At 37.2% G+C, this 18,045-nt stretch overlaps 2 protein-coding genes across 2 annotated transcripts; both read left to right on the top strand.

Moving 5' to 3' along the window:
- Positions 1–645: 645 nt before the first annotated feature.
- On the top strand, positions 646–2,380 carry LOC139698830 (PITH domain-containing protein GA19395). The gene is made up of 5 exons (XM_071597763.1): positions 646–1,043; positions 1,126–1,169; positions 1,252–1,329; positions 1,628–1,732; positions 2,022–2,380. The coding sequence occupies exons 1-5, from the start codon at positions 849–851 to the stop codon at positions 2,233–2,235; spliced, it is 636 nt and encodes a 211-aa protein (XP_071453864.1). The 5' UTR covers positions 646–848; the 3' UTR covers positions 2,236–2,380.
- A 6,969-nt stretch (positions 2,381–9,349) lies between these two features.
- Positions 9,350–17,055, top strand: LOC139699067 (otolith matrix protein OMM-64-like). The gene is made up of 6 exons (XM_071598068.1): positions 9,350–9,489; positions 9,924–11,198; positions 12,249–12,490; positions 13,448–13,762; positions 14,132–14,509; positions 16,736–17,055. The coding sequence occupies exons 1-6, from the start codon at positions 9,350–9,352 to the stop codon at positions 17,053–17,055; spliced, it is 2,670 nt and encodes an 889-aa protein (XP_071454169.1).
- The last annotated feature ends 990 nt before the right edge of the window (positions 17,056–18,045 follow it).

Consider the following 18,045-nt stretch of genomic DNA (forward strand, 5'->3'; position numbering starts at 1 on the left):
AATCCGCTGTAAAATATGAATGTTGTCGTGAGCCAAATTCTGTTTAGTATCGTCACCGTCGGTGGGCGATGGATCCTATGTTAGATCATGGGCATCGCGTTGGCGTATGCGGGCAAATAGCGGGAGTACTAATTACTGTATTGTTTTGATTCCAGGGGAAAAATTTTTCTGCTATAAGAGATGATAATCTAGTACTTTATGAATCCTGATTGAAAAGATGATTGTTGTCACGCCCTGGATTCTTAACTAGACCCTGAGAATATAGTTGCCGTGCACATGCAAAGATAGGGAGTACTGTTTAGTGTAGTTCTTCATATTCAAGGTAAAAAATGCTCTAGGTAAGGAGATAGTGTATATTATTTTGTGAATCATGTTTGAAAAGACCCCTCTCGTTACGAACAATGGGCCTTGGAACCTATTCTAGATCATGAGCATAGAGTTTGCGTAAGCAGGCAAATAATGGGTGTATTATTTATTTTACTACGACAATTTTCACGAGAAGAATGTTCTAATTTAGGAGATATCGTCCATTATTTGGAAAACCCAATAAAAAAGACGATTGCCGCCGTTGGCTAACTTCAGTCAAGTGTCGTCATGATTGGTGGCTCTGGATCCAATACTAGGTCATCAACATAGGGTTTGCGCATGCAAGCGAATAGAGGGGGTACTATATAAGACTAGTGTCAATTATAGGGAGGTTAATGCGTTAATTCAGGAGATATAGTCTTATACTGTGTGGAGTAATATGTGTGTTTTGGTATTACTGAAAACTCTATAATCTGTACCGGCAGAGAGTGTCGTGGGCCAAGTTCAGTTAACTGACTGCGATTTGCTTGTCCTGTGTAAATATGTCTGGCCATAACCATGGGCATGGACATAGCTGTGAAGGGGATCATGATCACGATGAAACTCCGGAAATGGGGTTTCAGTATAGTTTGTACCAAAAGATTGATAGAGAAAATTTAGAATGTTTGAATGAGGCAGTTGAAGGATCAGGGAAAGAAATCTTTAAAACGTGGGAAGATCGCTTGAACTGTGAAAAGGTAAGGCGGTGATATTTATGTCACGATAATTATTATGTACTAATGAATTACTGTACCGATCACTTTTATCAAAACCTTACAGATTGTTGAAAGTGATGTCGACGAAGAGCTGCTATTTAACATCCCGTGAGTAGCATCATTCGAAACGCGAAGTGATTTCTTCAACGTTTCGTTACCTATACTCAAGGCTGACTTTGACTTTCTTCAGGTTCACCGGTAATATCAAACTAAAAGGAATAATCGTTGCTGGCAATGACGATGAATCCCATCCTTCAAAAATGAGGTTGTACGTATCAAGATTTACTTTTGTGTTATGTGCTTCTAGTGTAGTGTTTAATAATCAGATAAATTGTATTTCAAGCTATCTCGCAATGGTGTGATTGTGAATGCTGAATAATTCTTACCTCATTTTCACTTCCAATGAATTAACTATTGCTTAACTTTATTAATGTTAAACTAGTCGTGAAAACGTCATTTTCGCAAAGTCTTACCATAAGTAAAAAATTCTTGGAACCATGATTTGTTTCCTTGAGAGATTTTGCCTACAAGGCCTTCTGATTATCGGTTATCATTTTCTATTTTAGATTCAAAAACAGACCTCATATGACGTATGACGATGCAAGAATCAAGGCAGATCAAGAGTTCGACTTACATCATGACACACAAGCTCTTTTGGAGTATGCCACAAAGTGAGTTATAACTTTATTGCGGGTATTTAGCTTCCAAACACGAATTATAGATAGGCAAGGTTTGTTTTGTGGGCTTGGGCTTAGTTTGTTTGATACTTCCATAAATAAAGTAATGATTCAGTATTAGTCATTGGATTGCAAAAAAGCATTGATACAAATGGAGAAGATTCCGCTGTGAGATCGTGAAATAGAAACTTAATAAACTCAATTTAATTGTTTCAAAGTCAACATTTAAGAATTACTTGTTGATTGAAGAGTTTAACTACTAAGCATGTTTGCCCCCTTACAGGGTGGTTACATTCTCTTCAGTGTACCATCTGACCATTCACTTTCCAAAGAATTTTGGCTCTGAAACCACCCGTATAATGTACATTGGCCTTCGAGGAGAGTGGACAGAAGCGCATCATCATGGAGTGACCATTTGCACCTATGAGTCACGCCCAAATGTTGCTGATCATAAGACTGATGTCAGCTCTGACAGTTTAACTCATGGAATAATGTAACAGCCCTGAACCCAGTCGCTTTCAGTCTTCACATCCTCTGTCTCCATCGTGATCAGAGTGATGTGACAGCTATGCATTTGTAATGTTAACTATTCTTGAATAATTGATCTCGTAAAGAGTTGTTACTAAGAAACTTATGTATGCTTGGAATTACAATTAAAATTTGTTTTCATATGAAACCTCTCCTAACTTTTTTTTTATTTTTTTAAGTTTACCACTCGTATTGTAATTTTTGTAGGTTGGAAAATTTTAAATCAATTTCTGGCTTTGATTACGCTACCGAGTAAGTTTCATGTTGGAAAACAAATAAGTTAGTGTAGGTTGATAGACCAAAATGAAATCCAATTTATTCCTTTACAAGGGTATGGACAATCTAAGGAATGATCTAGTTTGTCACAAGGCACTGCAGGATTTTTTCAAACCCTGATTCAATAAAAACTGAGCAATAATCACTCTTGTTTATATGAAAAATGTATCTTGTCTTGAGAGCATCTGTACTCCACTACTTACGGGATTTATTGGTGATTATGAAAAGTGGATAGATGGGATTCTCATCAGGAAAGAGGGACGAGGTAGATCAGGCCAAGAATTTTACAACAATATTGAACTTGCCTGGCTATTTTTCTATGGCAATCTACCTTACATGCAAAACCTAATTATTATACAATCTTATGCCATTCATAAATATATGGCTCCAAGAATCTGTATAAAGTTCAATAAATAATTAGGAGAAGATTTAATTCATTTTCTTGCATGTGAAAATATGAAATCACCTTGAAAAAATTTTTATTTCTTTAATGTTGTAGAGCGAAATTCATTGATTGGTAGTGTGCAAACATTGTGGCCTAATCACCCAAGTCATAGATGGCACATTCTTATTAATATATATCCTCTATGTGAGCAGAATGGTTGGTGTTCCCATCAGAGTTTTGTTAATTTCTGTTTGCATCTGTAACTCTGGATATTATCACATTCTGATCAACTACACACTCATTTAATAAAGGGTACTATTAACTCAATTGACGTGACTGTGAAGGAAGAAAAAACTTTTGAATGTGCAGCGTGTTCCCATGAAACTCCAGTGGGATTGCTCAAGCTCATCTACATCTATAGATCACCAACTGGTGATTTTCATAAATCCATTAAAAAATGGACCAACTCTTTTGCTCCTTATATGCAAACAACCGGATACTCGTGTTGAACGGCGACCTCAACAGTAATCTCTTAGTTGACTCCCCTCACAGATCCGAATTGCTGAATTTGTTCAAAACTTACGGCATGGAATGTTTCAATAATAATCCTACTAGAATCACTCCCACATCCGTCGCCCTAATTGATTATGCTGTGACCAACCTTAACCAAGAAAAAGTAGTAACAACTGTTAGTGACCTAGGTATATCAGACCATAGTATGGTGAAAATAAGTGTTGATACTAACCAACCAATGGAGAGCCTAAATGATAAAACTTACCTAAGTCGGTGTCTTACTCTTGGAAATATGCAGCATTTTCTGTTCCTTCTAGAGTCCCAAAACTGGAACAATGTCTATGTACTTGTTCCAGTTTTCAAGTCAGTAGACGAAGGTTTCAATTATTTTTATTTAATTTTGAATTGTGTTTTCCAGTAACACATCATAAAATATTTCATGTAACAAAATGTAAGCCATGGCTAACTGACAAGATCCGTTACTACTCAACCATCCTTAAAAAATTTGCTATCTTCAGTATAAGTTCGAACACTCATGAGCAAAGATTACTCTATAAGGAATTTCAAAAGTATTACCGTAAACTGATTTCTACCACAAAAAGAACTTATAATGATAATAAGTTACTTAATTCCAATAATAAGTCCAAAACTGCATGGGAAATAATTAATGACTGTAGTGGTAAGAAAAATACACAACTCACTCTCCCAAAACTTTGTAACCCTGAAAATAACACTGCCATTAGCTATTCATCTTCAGCTAATAAATTTAACAAATACTACATATCAGCTCCTTGCCCAACTATTTCTCCAGCCAATGAGCTTTTTGCAAATTCACTTCTTCAGCCTCATTCGATCTTCTTACTCTCCCTCTTCGTACCTTTTGCATTTGATGTTTCATCTCTCTGTAATTTAATTCTAGCTCCTTCAAAATTGATGTGCCCCATAAATTTCTAGGTCAACTTCTAAATGGCCAAATTTGGCCTGAGGAAGTGTACATCGGGAAATATTGTCCACCAAAAAAGTTAACTTAAGTATTTTAGGATGCAAAAGGGAATATGCTTTCCCTTAATCAAAGAATTACTGGACAATACCACGCCAACCTCCTGGACCAAGTACAGCAAAAGATACAAGAAAAAGACCAGGTTTGGAAGGAAGAAAATCATCTTTCATTAAGACAATACGTGCATACACAAAAGTGTCATTGGCATGGCAAAAATACGTGAACTAAGATTCGAATTATTGCCACAACTATCTCGTTCACCTGATTCAGCTCCATCAGATTTCAATCTCTTCCCCAAGCTCAAAATGTTCCTTCCTGTGGATGGAGATTCTCTTCAAACAAAGAACTTACAGCTGAAGTAAACGTATTTTGCAGGACTGAAGGAATCTTTTTCGAGATGGGATCAAGATTATCTCAATAGTTTCAGCCTCAACTTTGTGGAGGTTCATTTTAATAAATGAAAAAGAAAAACTTTGTTCCAATCCACCACTTTATTTCAGGTACGACTAGTTTCGACGCTACGGCATCATCCTCAGGTACCTAGGTGCATGGGAAATCAAACTTATTGTTCTGTAGTCCAAACAAGGCTACACTCTGTGAGGACTATAGAACCTTAAGTTTGATTTCCCATGCAGCTGAAGTGGTTCTTAGGATCATTAACAAATGGATAGAGAGCAGGGCAAATGATTACTTAGCGGATGATCAGTTTGGGTTTAGGAAGGAGAGAGGCACGTGTGATGCCATTGCACTAATGAGATCACTAATTGAGAGGAATATAGACACAATCAGGACGCATTTGTCTGTTTTGATGATTTTGAAACAGCATTTGGTAGAGTGGATTGCGAAAAATTAAGTATGTTGCAGAAAATAGGAATAAATTGGGAGGGACAGGAAGCTAATCCACTACCTGGCAATGCCTCAGACAGCTCAGGTGCAATTTGGTGTGGGGAAGGATGGAGAGGGTGAAGTGGACAGAAAAAAAACAGATGAGAAAGCACTAGTTATGGTTGTGGAAGAGAGTGGATTGTTGGGAGAAATCATAAGGAGGCTGGAAAAAGGATGAAAAGCATATGGATCAGCAGAGGGAAGTCGAAGACTCAGGTGGAGGGGAAAATGTTAGGCAAACGAGGAAAGGGCAAGAATGGGATAGGGATGTTGGGTGGGAGGAAGGCAGGATACAGAGTTGAAGAGGAGCCTGTTGGATTGTGTTTTGTTCGGGGACACAAAATATTTATTTTTTGGTTGCATCCATCCAAAACCTACCTTAATCAGTAGATTGCTTAATAAATAGAAACTCAAAATGTTCTTTAACCAGGTTTTCCCCTAAGCACCACTTAATCTAAAGGATGATAAAAAATATAAAGTTTCCGAAATATTTAATGTGGTAAGAGAAAATGTGTACCATTTGCATTCTCAGGGCAAATTATTTGACTTTTTCCCCTCTGTTAAGTCTAGCTTGCCATACTAGCTGACTGCAAGCAGGCTATGCAAGAATTTATTGAATATCAAAATGCCATTCATATATCCTCTACCAACAACCAGGTAAAATCTAAATGGGAAGTAATTAAACATCATACTTAACCCAAATTCAATATCTTTAAGTCCCTTTTGCAATAATTTCAATGAAATTACCATCTCAAATCCAGGGGCAATGGAAAACTATTTTATTGAACAAGTCTTCCATGCCAATCCATTTATTACTAATCCTTATACTAACCTAAGGAAAGTTCACATTCCATTTTTCTTTTGTTCCTGCTGAAATCCAAAATGTCATTAGCTCATTCGCAAGCCAGTGGTCTGTAGGATACAATGAAATCCCTATGCCAATCATCAAATATGCTGCCACATGAAGGCTACTTCCCTTAAAATCAAAAATAACTATTGGACCATCAATTTATAAAAAAGGCCCTTGTCATGATTCATAAAATTATAGGCCAATCTAAGTGCAGTCCACTCTCTCTAAAATATTTGAAATATTTATGTACAACCATTCGGTGAATTACCTGCAACATTTTGATTTCCTACTTTTATCTCAACCTAGTTCACAGAAGGTATATCTGTAATTTCTGCTGCCTTTGATCTAATTAAACATATATGCCAATCACTAAAAAATCCTTATCAGACCATGGTCACATACTATTATCTAAGCTAAACCTTAGATAAAATTGACCACTCAATATTATCCAAAAAATTAATAAGCATGGGATTCTGAGGCAGTGCCCATTCATGGCATATTTCTTACCTTTCAATTCATTGTACAGCTTTAATGAAGGTTATGCATGGGAACAAGTACCTTGAGATCAGTGCCACCTGAAATTAGCCAGGCTGTCCCACAAGGATTTATCCTTGGGATCCTCTTGTTTATTTTATTTATCAGTGACCTACCTCTTCATTTGCCAATAGCTATTTAGTTTTGTACTGTGATAATATGCCCACCCTGAATGCTGGTGATATTCCATCTACTCTATTAATAAGCACAAAATACTATTAGGAACATGTCCATTAGGTGTCAAGAAACCTATATTTTAAATCAAATCTATTAAATAATAACGAAACCTGTTTCATGCAAACAGATTGTGTATTTCAGACTGAACAATATCTCCCCCATTAATCAGCCCAATATTAAAAATTTACAGCAATTCACTCCAATGTATGTACATCAATAGTCCAATTCCTTGGCCTTCACTGATATGAGGAACTTGATGGACTGCTCACATTAATCATCTTTCTAATAAACTGCTTAGGTATTTACATGCCAAAAGAGTTGGTTCAAATAACCTCCATTGACACCTATAAAATGGTTTGCTTTGCTATAATTCACTCACATTGAATATGTGGTATAGTCTTTTGCAGTAATTCAGGAGCTACATCTAATCATTCTCATTACAAAAAATCAACTGAAGCCATTTTGCGGTATCCTTTATGTCTCCAGGTAGGCCGTTATTTGATCATGGTAAAATCCTTCTTCTCCATTTTATGGATACCATACACAACTGTTTTTGTAAAAATTATCCTCTGCTCCCGATGAATGCTACTTTCTATAATCACATGACTTGCGGCAAAGAGAACATCCATCTAAATTATTAAAACCTAACCTGTTCTATGCGAGCCCTTACCATTGGTTCTCAAATTTACAGTACAGCAAAAATCAATTAAATTTAATATTTCCCCCACTACTTACGTAAGTTCACACAAGGAACGACGTCGGCGTTTCAATGAAGCTAATGGAAGCTATGAGTCCAAGTAATGGGACCCTACACATTGATCCAGGGGTAAAATTTCATTTAACGATTGTATTATTTTAATGAATTCGAAGCAGAACGTGCCTCATTCGAGGAACTGAGAAATCAAATTTTTAAACAAGTCGAAACAAATTGCAAAGATCCTTAGTTGGCATTTAATCAGGTAGGGTCCATAAATTCTCCTCTGGAGGGAATGATTGATAATGTTCAATTTCCGCATTATCTGCTTCGAAATAAGATGTGGCGATCACTTTTCTGAGTGAACAGCTCCACTAAATTAGAGACCGTTGAAATTATCCGTAACAAACCAAATATCGTTCTCTAATAGAATCAGCATTCCATATTTTCCATGCGTCAATTTTTGGTTGAAAAGCTTACATATTTCATTGCTGAGAGTGGCAGTAATAGAGCAATTACATGACATTGACTAAACAATTGTTGAATCTGTTGGCAAACTTCAACACTGTACTCAAACACTCACTTTAAGCACGTAATCCAATCGTGCGCTTTCGGTTTATGTTTTATTAAATTGCCAACCTAGCCGAATTAGGTAGGTACTCTCATATGATTGAAAATAATACTAAGGTACTTTTAATCGCAAAATATTATAAAATCGGAGTGATTAAAAATGTATATAATTTATTTTTGTAAGATTTTTACAACATAAGAAGGAAATTTCTTCCCTAAATATGTCACAGAGAAACCCTTTCCTATGAAGCTTAAATACCACGATGTTGGTAATCCTTGCCTTAAATAGCGGGAAAGAGTGAGTTGGCGGTAAGTCGGAGGAAAAATATTGTGACTCGTGTGCTACGAAAATAACGTAAAGCTGTGTTGAAAGTGCAGAAAATATTTCCGTCTGACAAACTTAGATGAATTTAGATCTTTGTCTTAGTCATTATGGAGCCAGTAATTCATGAACCTATTAATTTACCGTCAATAAAATACATGGACAGTTCTGATGATGAAGATGTTGTCTTAAAGAGGCCCACAATAAAAACAAGATTTTTAGACAGCGATGAAGAGATATCGGAAAATATATCAGGAGTTGCGAATGAAGAAAACACTGGTGATGTGGAGGAAAGGACCTATGAAAAGCTGATAACCAAAAGAGGAAATCTAAAAAGAATCCTCACTGAATTGGGGAGTGACTCTGATGAAAACGAAGGCGGTAGTAATGATCTGACGAAGGTGAACGATACTTCATTATTAAATGATGAAAAAGATGATTTATCGATAGAATTAAATAGGACGTCTTCAGTAACAGCACCAGCCAAAGTATCGTCGGAGTATAAGGTAATATAAGCTTTGTAATATTGCTGATATCTCTTTTCCCTAGGGTTTCTGACAATTTATTTTCCTTTGTGAAGGGAAAGAGCCTTTTTTCTCAGAGTGACCTGTATGATGCAGAAGATTCAGACGATGATACCCATCCTGCTAGTTCTGCTGAACATGAAGACAGCCCAACAACAATAAGTGAACATACTCCTGAAGAAAAATCGAAAAAAAAGAAGCCGAAGGAGAAAAAGGTTGGACTTTTGAATGTTTTGTAATTCGTCTTTTTCGGCAATAGCACTGGGTATGAAGTGATCATGTATCCCTTATAGATTCCCAAGGCGAAATCGTCTAAAGGAGAACTTCAGAAGATACACAGTGAATCGCAGCGGATGCTTAGAGAATCGAGAGTAACACTGCCCTATCATCGACCACGTCAAAGAACTTTGGCTGAATTCCTCAACAGAAGAGAACATACTGTTCTTCCGGTCAAGTCATTGAAAACTTCGCCTACTAAACTGGGTGCTGTGTGGTAAGAAATCAATTTTTTATAATTTTATTTGTAAAGTTATACATTAGATAATATCAAAGTCGAAAGCTGGCAAATGTTAATCGCGTTTATTGATATTTTAATGCAATGGTAAATTAATTCTCGGTATAATATTCCTTTTTCAAAGATTGATGGAATTAATCAATTGTCTTTGAAGCTTTTTGGAATTTGTTGTTCCATGCAAATCATCATGCCATGACGTTTGATGTTAGGAAACTGCATCGAATCTTTTACTCATTGAGAGGTGATGGAACAATTCACTTACATATTGAGATTTGATAAGAGGAAGGAATGAAATATTTTCGTAAGGTCATGAAAGCTAGACAGGTTGAGGTATTTGGAGGGAGCCAGCTTTACTCATGAAAAGTGTTTTCCATATTTATAATTGATTGCTCATTTCAATTTTTTTTTAACAGGAAGACTTTAGAAAAAAAGGTAACAGAGGCGGAACAATTTTACAAATCAGATTCAGGGTCAGATGAAGAGGAGCAGAGCAATAAGCAAGGAGACGAGCAGGACAAAAAACAAGATGATGGCAGAGAAAATGAGCTTGAAAAAAAAGGAGAGGCACCTGCTGCCATGGATAGTGTAATAATCAGTGAAGTAGCTGATTCAGTAAGTGATGATCCTAACAAGGAAGTCGTGGCAGAAGTTGGGAAAGCATTGCTATGTGAGGAGTCCTCTGATGAAAAATTTCCCAGGTCCATAACTCCGTCAGTTTGTGATCTGGGAGAAAAGGTAACTGATGTACCAGTTGAAGGTATAAAGGACATTGATGAAGCAGTATTTGTATCTGGTGAGGTGTCTGATGTTCTAAGTGACTCGGAAAATGCTAAATTGAATGAAGAGAGAGGTGATCACAAAGAAGAAAGTGACTCAAAGGTGAACAATGTAGACAGTTCTCATGACACTGAGCTAGCCTGTCATACTTCTAGCATATCAAACAACATCTGTGATATAGCCGTGTGTGAAAACATCCAAAAAAGTGATGGTGACCATTTGCATTCTCAAATTGAAAAGCCTACTTTACCAACTGCCAGCAACACTGACTTTAGTAATCTCTTTCTCAAAACTGAAATACAAAAGAAGGATGGAGCATTGCAGGTGGATGACTGCGGCAGTGAAACGTTGACTGACAGGTGTGAGGATGGGCCGTCGACTGGTACTGAGCAGTTGCACATGCAAGTGAACGCTGGCTGTAGCAAGATTAAAATCCCATCACCGCCTCCAATGGAAGACTCGGAATCCATCAGCTTACGACTGGATGATGACACCGTTGATGAGACTGGGCCCAAACAGGAATGCGGTCATGTCTCCACACTTCAAGGATCACCAACAGATGCTGCTAACCCCGAGCCTCAAACTCAGGATGAGGCTGATCCACCACGGGTGTCAACTCCAGTGAGAATGTTAATGGAACTGGAGGACGCCAATAATAGAGATTCAGCAGAAGAGGCCGAAGCAGTGTTGTCAGGTCATCATAATACTTCTCCCCTTCCCACTGCTGTCCTGCACCCTTCTGTTATCTCACCCATTCGACTCAAAGGGGATCCAGACAATGTGATAGACTTAGATGAAGACGTGAGGACCAATCCTAGAAAGGAAGTGGGTGTGCGGGATCTAATGCAGAGGTTCATCAGGCACCACATTCCCAAAAAGGTGGTGTGCGAGGAGAAGAAGGTGGATATTGGGTGAGAGACTTTTGCTTAGCTCTTTAACTGTTAAATGGTACACGTAACTGCGGCCAGATATTATGTAGTTTTTTTATGCCCCTCCCTACATATAAATAAGAGAGAATCATCATGAAGAGAAAATAATTAAATGTAATATTTTTAATGGGAGAATCCAACAATTTCCAAACCGGTATGCAGCATGTCATTTTTTGTAATGTACATCGTCAAAATTTACATGAAACTCATATTTCTTATTTTTTATAATTGAATACCTTGATACTATACCATGGGAAATAATTTAAATTTATAGCTTTCTCCAATAATTTTTTTACTGAAACTCTCATCAGTGATGATGATGATGAAATTTTAATGAAGGTCACAATCTAGCTAAACCGAGGAGAAGAGACAAAATCATTTCTGTCCAAGAAATAAAAAAAAGGTGATTGCAAAAGTTTTTGCCAAAGTAAAACCTTAATCAGTAGTCATACTAAGGTACTTGGTTTAGTGATGGATTGCCTGACCGGTATCTGTTGCCGTATATTTTTCACCCTTTAGAGATTGAAAATGAAACAAGTTTTAATTCATGATCATTTCTTTATGGTTCATCAGTTTCGTATCGGTGAAATTTTAAACTGTCTTTCTTGTCAATGCAACAAATTCCGAGTGTAAAAATTATTCGCCTTGACGGCGATGATTTTTATGCACTTAAATTGTTGCATTGAAATGCATATTAGCGCAAGACTCTGTCAAAATTTACTGTTGCAGCATTTCCCGTTATCTTTTGGATGTCTTTCTTGTGATTTTACTGCTTTTTTTTCCCCAACCTCACTAAGATCCTGAAAGAATTATAGGTGACTCATCCCCTGATAAATAACAAAGCCCAGGCATGTAGTAAAAGGAAATTTTATTAGCAAAGTATGAGTTATATAAGACCCAAAAAAATGTATTGTGGGGTATAGTAGACTCTTCCCTACCTGTGAAAAGTTGTGTATCAGAAGTATATATGTATTTTGGATCCAACAGCCTTTATTTTTAACTTCATGCAATTGGGAACTGGTTTTTTTTCAGAATTGAGATTGTTGAAGGGGGAGGGGAAAGAGGACCCGAGAAGGTGAAACGGGAAGTGATGTCAGTCACTCTGGGAGGGGGTGACCCTATCAAGAATGCATCCCCTGGGACAGAGCGTCCAGGGGCCCGCCTGCGTAGCTTACGAGAAGAATTGCAGCGAGAAATAGCAAGGAAGAGGGATGAAGAGTGGGCAAAGCGCCAAAGAGAATACTCCCTCGATGAAGAGGAAGGAGGTGAAGAAGGTACTCACTTGTGATTTCTACAAACATTCCCTTCTCTATAACATAATGTGCTCAGTATTAGTTTTTGGTGTAGGCTAGTGTTTCCATTGGATCTCAGACTCAAAGAGCCTTGCATGTTTTATGGCTGTTCCCTTATGGAATGAGTTATCTTCACATGTTGATTGATCAACTATCAACTGAATTGCTCCTTGGAGTAAAACAAATACAGATTGGTCACCTATAGGCTTAACGTCAATCGGAAATCACTTAATATATCTCAATAGATCCTGAATTGCTATAATTATGGCATTAATCATTTTCATATAATTCCAAATTCCTGCCAGATGCTTAGTCCCCTCAAAAAGTTTCCTCAAATACTCTAGTGCATCATTGTTTTCCTCATATGTAAAAAATAATAATTAAAGATGCAAACATGCTTGAGATTTGTAGTGTGAATACTGTAAAGCACTTAAAAATGGATATTTTACATAATTCTATAGTTACTGTTGTTATTTGTATGCACACCATTGGGATAAAAAAAGAACTGTTCAACTCATCCCATGCATTTCACAAAGCCAGTTCAGTAGTATTTCAACTTTAAATGTTTATGTTTTCCTTTGAAGAAAAGCATTGAAAAGACATTGCTTGAATTTAGTGCAAAGAACTGTAAACTATGTATTGAATTTAACCCTTCGAGTGCATGTGTCATTGTGAACAATGCTGATGGATTTTCTCCAAATTGATAGCGTTGTTCTAGGTATACTGTTTAACGGACTTTATTTTATGAATTTTGCATTTCTCTTCAAAATAACCTGGCAATTTTCCCTCAAAAGTTAGCGATTACGCATGGCACTCTTTAAGGGTTAATCAAGTTTCAAATTGAAATGAGTTGAAAGGTCATGCCGAAGTGAAAAGAAATATTTATACAATATTTTAACTTCTTTGTTTCTTGTTTTTTTAATTTGTTTGTGGGAGTAGGGAAATGTAACCTTGATGATGAAGAGGAGGAAGAATTGACAGAGTCCTCATCGTCAGAAGAAGAGGAGGAAGAAGTGGAAGAGAATGATGTGGACATGTCAACAAAGTCAAGGCCAAGGAGCGAATATGTAGATGATGAAGCTGAGGAATCGGATGAGGAGGAGGAGGAAGACTTAGGTGCAGGAGATAATGAGGAATCTTTAACAGAGGATAAGGATATTGATCAAGATGAAGAAGATGAAGCTTTAATATTGGAGAATGACTCGAAAAATGAGGAACCAGTTGAAAGGAGGGAGGTATCCAGTGATGTGAAAGGTATGTGATTTTTTTTGGCGGTGAGTTCTGATTTTAAAATTAGCCATGATTGTCATAACAATTGCCGTGAGCTGAAATAAAAGTTTTTTTTCTATCGCTGTCATCCTGTGACTACAGTAGTTGCACATAAGTTCGTATCGTGTGCCTCCACAAGTCTCTCTATTTGATTCGACCTTTTCTCCCTGGGTCTTTCACATGTTAATTTTTGAAATTATGATACCAGAAGTAGCATTCTGCCTTAGGAATAATATGAGCTTACAACACTATAATGTCTTAGTGGAAAAGTGTCATTTGTTTTTTGCTGTTTTTGTCTTTTACCAAGAGTAAGTGTTAATCAAGCTTGATTTTTTTTTTAATTCTTGCCTGTAGATTCATCAGGTATAGATGAAGTAGACGGCAGTAAAGTTGACACTCCTGCTGCTTCAGGGAAGAAAAGCAAATTTCAACGCTTCAAAACCTTTGACCTCTTTGATTCAGAAGACGACAATGATAATGTGAGCGACTACAATTCAGCATCTGAGTTGTTAAGTCCTCCTGTAACGCCTTTCGCAAAAGACAGGAATGGGTCCAAAGGTCGCCTGTCTTTGCCTTCGCCTGCCCTGCCACTTACTGCATTACAACGTTACACAAACTCTCCAGTGGGTGGTCAATCTTGGGATTTCACTCAGAAACAGCTTTCGGATGATGATAATGATGGTGATGAGGAGTCTCCAAAGCAAACGAAGGATGAAAATGATCCTTTGAAAGGTGAGTTGTGTTTGCTAGTAGCCATATATAATTCATACAGATATCAGGTCCATATTAAGGTACATAGTCCAGGGGATAGAGTACTGTAATGTTCACCAGGGGGCATTGGTTCATTTCCAGGTGGAAACTCTGTGCATCCATAGCTTCACCTGAGTTATATCAATTTTTTTGGACACCATATCTTTGGAAAAACAGAATAGAACCAGTCCCTGTTAACACTAGACCTCTTAATATTATTGAATAGGGCAAATGTTAATGGGCATTGACAGCCCATGTATCTTTTTCCCATTAGGCTATAAAAAGAGGTGCCCATTGTGGTAATCCATGTTGAAAAAAATTGTTCAAGTAAATAGGTTTTAGAAAAAACAATGCACCCAAAACCAGCTGTTCAGTCAATTTTCCCTCTGATGAATATAGTGGAGCAATATATCCCACTTATAGTCATTGTGCATTGTTATTCATTATCAATTCTATTGATCGCGTTGAAACTCGATGCTGAAATGGTGGTATTTTTTTGTATTCCACTGGTTAAGGTAAGTTTTGGATGGACACAGTCTATAAAATTTCTCCAAAACACAAACACAATATCTGGCACTACAGTAGGTCACTTTTCAATTCCACAAACTTCTCTCCTTCCTTAATTCCATCCAATATCTCTATCCTATTCCTATCCTTGTCGGCCTCGGTGGCGGTGGGGTAACGTCTTCGCCTACCAACCCAAAGGTCGCAGGTTCGATTCCCGCCTAGGTGGATTTCCATTCATCTAGGGCTTGTTTGTTTGTGATTGTCTTCAATATAATGTCTGTAATGTAGGGTTAGGTGGAAGAAGGGACTATTAGTCTCAACCTCGCCCAATGAAGTCGATAAATAAATAAATAAATCCCTTCCTCTTTGCCACACGTTCTTCTCTCTTACACATTCTTCAGCATCCCATCACCCAACAACATTATATGAATCCATCTTTCCTGCCTCCTTTTTTGGATTTCTCTTATCAGTCGCCTCTACTCCCTAAACATTCCTAGCACTTTCTCATTTATTTTCCTTTCAGTCCACTTCACCTTCTCTATTCTACTCTACACCCACATTTCAAAAGCCTCTAATCTATGCCTATCATCCTGCCTCAATCATCATGTTTCCTCACCATAATAATTGTACCTATACACTCAGTATCAAAAGTTTTAAGGCCTGTTCTTAACATTCTTACTCAATGTCCCCATCATCAATTCTTTCCTCCTTACGAAAGCTTCTTTGCCTAATGCAATTCTACTCCTTATGTCCCTACTACTTTGACCGTTTTGGTCCATATCCCTTCCAAGATGGGTAAACTGTTCCACTTGCTCTTGTTTTTGCCCTCCTATTTTAATGCTTTTCTCAGCCTTTCCTTTTCTCAAAAACCAGATAACATTTGTTTTATTTATTTTATTCTTATCCCATTCCTATCGCACTGACCCTCCAATGCACTCGGCAGAGTTTATGACCTTTTTGATTGACTAACAAGCTAAAGCATGGTCATCCGCTAATCTTACTGATTTTATGAATTCCCCACCGATTTTCATTCCTACCTCCAGTTCTTCCCATGCCTCTTTAAGCGTATCATTTTTGCATGCATTAAAAAGCACAGATAATAATGGACAACCCTGCCTTACTCTTCCTCATTACACTGCCTATCCTGACTCTTCATCTGACCCTCACCTGCGCAGTCTGTACCATGGACAGGTTGCAGATTAGTCTCCTATCCCGCCTATCTGCTCATTTTTTGCAATACATTAAATCTGCCCAATGCACTCTATTAAATTCCTTCTCAAAATCTAAAAAAAATTGCACCCAATAATAGTTCATACCCCATCTGTTGCTCATGCTTGAATTTTAAGATGAAAAATGTTGAATCAAAGGTACTTGAAAAAAAACACCTATTTCCTTCAGAAAGCAGATAATTAGTTGCCCAATATATGTCTCATTACCAATGGCACATTTGTACCCCTGCAGCAATTCATATTAGGGATTCTCACAAATTTCAGCTGTCCCAGTGTCAATATTTGAATTTCATGCACCTCTAGGTGTGCTCTATCCTTACCTTTTCAACGTTTGTATTGAATGCTATGGTTTTCTTAAATCAGGTATTCAGCCTAAATGAGCTCTAGGAGAGGTAGTTATGTATATCAAATATCCTGTTCCCTGTGTTCATTTTCATTCGAGTTGAACAGATTTAATTGTCATATCTTTCAGGTAAAAGTGCCCTCATCAATTTGGTTGGCCAGTCACAGGAAAGTGTGGTCGCTGAGGATGAATTGCTCAATTTAATGTCTGGTGCATTCCTCTCAAGAGTTGAGAAGATGAGCGATGCTGAGGATGATTTTTCTCTGGCTCTTGAAGACACTCAGGAAGTCTTTGACAAGTTGCAAACAAAAAAGGTCAAAGAAGAAGGGATGGATGATGACAAAAGGTCGGTATTAATTGGAAGTGATAAGCAACAAAGGGTTACTTTCACAATATCTGCTGTGGACAACGGTTGTCTTAGTGAACATTGCAAAGTTTCTTATCATTAATTATTATTGATATAAAGTAGATGATATCGGTGCAAATTATTTCAGGACATATTGATCAGATAATGGTCATTATAAGTATCAATACAAATTAGAAATGTTGTAAGGTTCTTTGACAAGCACTCTCAAGATAAATACAATCCTTTAATGGAGATATGGTAGTCTCGGGGGGAGTGTTGGACTACTGACCAGAAGGTCTGGGTTCAGTTATCGTGGATGTCTCTGGGCACCCTCAGCTGCCCCCTAGCTATGTAATTTTTTGGGCTCTAGATCTTCCTGGGGAAAAAAAGAATGTTCAGGAAAAGGTAACCTCCTCTACCCTGATGTGTGAATTTTACATGCTATTGGGCTTAGCACTGGGCGAGTTCTACCCTACCTATCAAATTGACCTTAAGGTTGATAACTGTAGATTTATTTATATTCCATTTAAGTGATGGGCTAATTTAAGTTTTTAACTCTTATTTTGATACATTTCCTAGTTGTTTCCTTTATGGGATTAATGAGATGATAACTTTTTTCCCATTGTTATGTAGTGTTTTTGTCCAAGAGACTTTTTTTCATTAACAATAAAGCAAATTGCCACCCCCTGCAATAGGGACAAATATGGACAAAAGGAAAGAAATACGTTTTGATTAATACTAGTTAAGCAGGTAAATAATGTTGTAATTTAAAGGACCCGCTCAAGTATATAGCCGATTTAAACAACTGTTTTAACATCAATAAAAACAGGATAATGGGATCAAATTTCATGTCCACTATTAATATTCATTGTTAAGAAGAGGGCTGAAGTAATAAAGTATAATTATTTTGTTGCTTACTCATGCTATTTAATTTAAAATAATACATTTTTTATCGCATACCCAAAGAGGACTCAAGAATTTTGTGAACAGCAGCTGGAGTAAACTGAACTTCTCATTCAATGATGACAATGACAAGAATGATGACAATGATGAAAAGGAGGTTGCTTTAGATGATGACATGGAAACAATCATT

This window comes from Hetaerina americana, unplaced genomic scaffold (genome assembly GCF_022747635.1).
Source record: "Hetaerina americana unplaced genomic scaffold, ioHetAmer1.1.p SCAF_9, whole genome shotgun sequence".
Classification (NCBI taxonomy): domain Eukaryota; kingdom Metazoa; phylum Arthropoda; class Insecta; order Odonata; family Calopterygidae; genus Hetaerina; species Hetaerina americana.

Coding starts and splice junctions, on each gene's coding strand:
- LOC139699067 (XM_071598068.1), top strand. CDS start 9,350: ATGCTTAGAGAATCGAGAGTAACACTGCCCTATCATCGACCACGTCAA. Junction 11,199..12,248: donor GAGAAGAAGGTGGATATTGG/GTGAGAGACTTT, acceptor GTTTTTTTTCAG/AATTGAGATTGTTGAAGGGG. Junction 14,510..16,735: donor TGAAAATGATCCTTTGAAAG/GTGAGTTGTGTT, acceptor CATATCTTTCAG/GTAAAAGTGCCCTCATCAAT.
- LOC139698830 (XM_071597763.1), top strand. CDS start 849: ATGTCTGGCCATAACCATGGGCATGGACATAGCTGTGAAGGGGATCAT. Junction 1,330..1,627: donor CATCCTTCAAAAATGAGGTT/GTACGTATCAAG, acceptor TTTCTATTTTAG/ATTCAAAAACAGACCTCATA. Junction 1,733..2,021: donor CTTTTGGAGTATGCCACAAA/GTGAGTTATAAC, acceptor GCCCCCTTACAG/GGTGGTTACATTCTCTTCAG.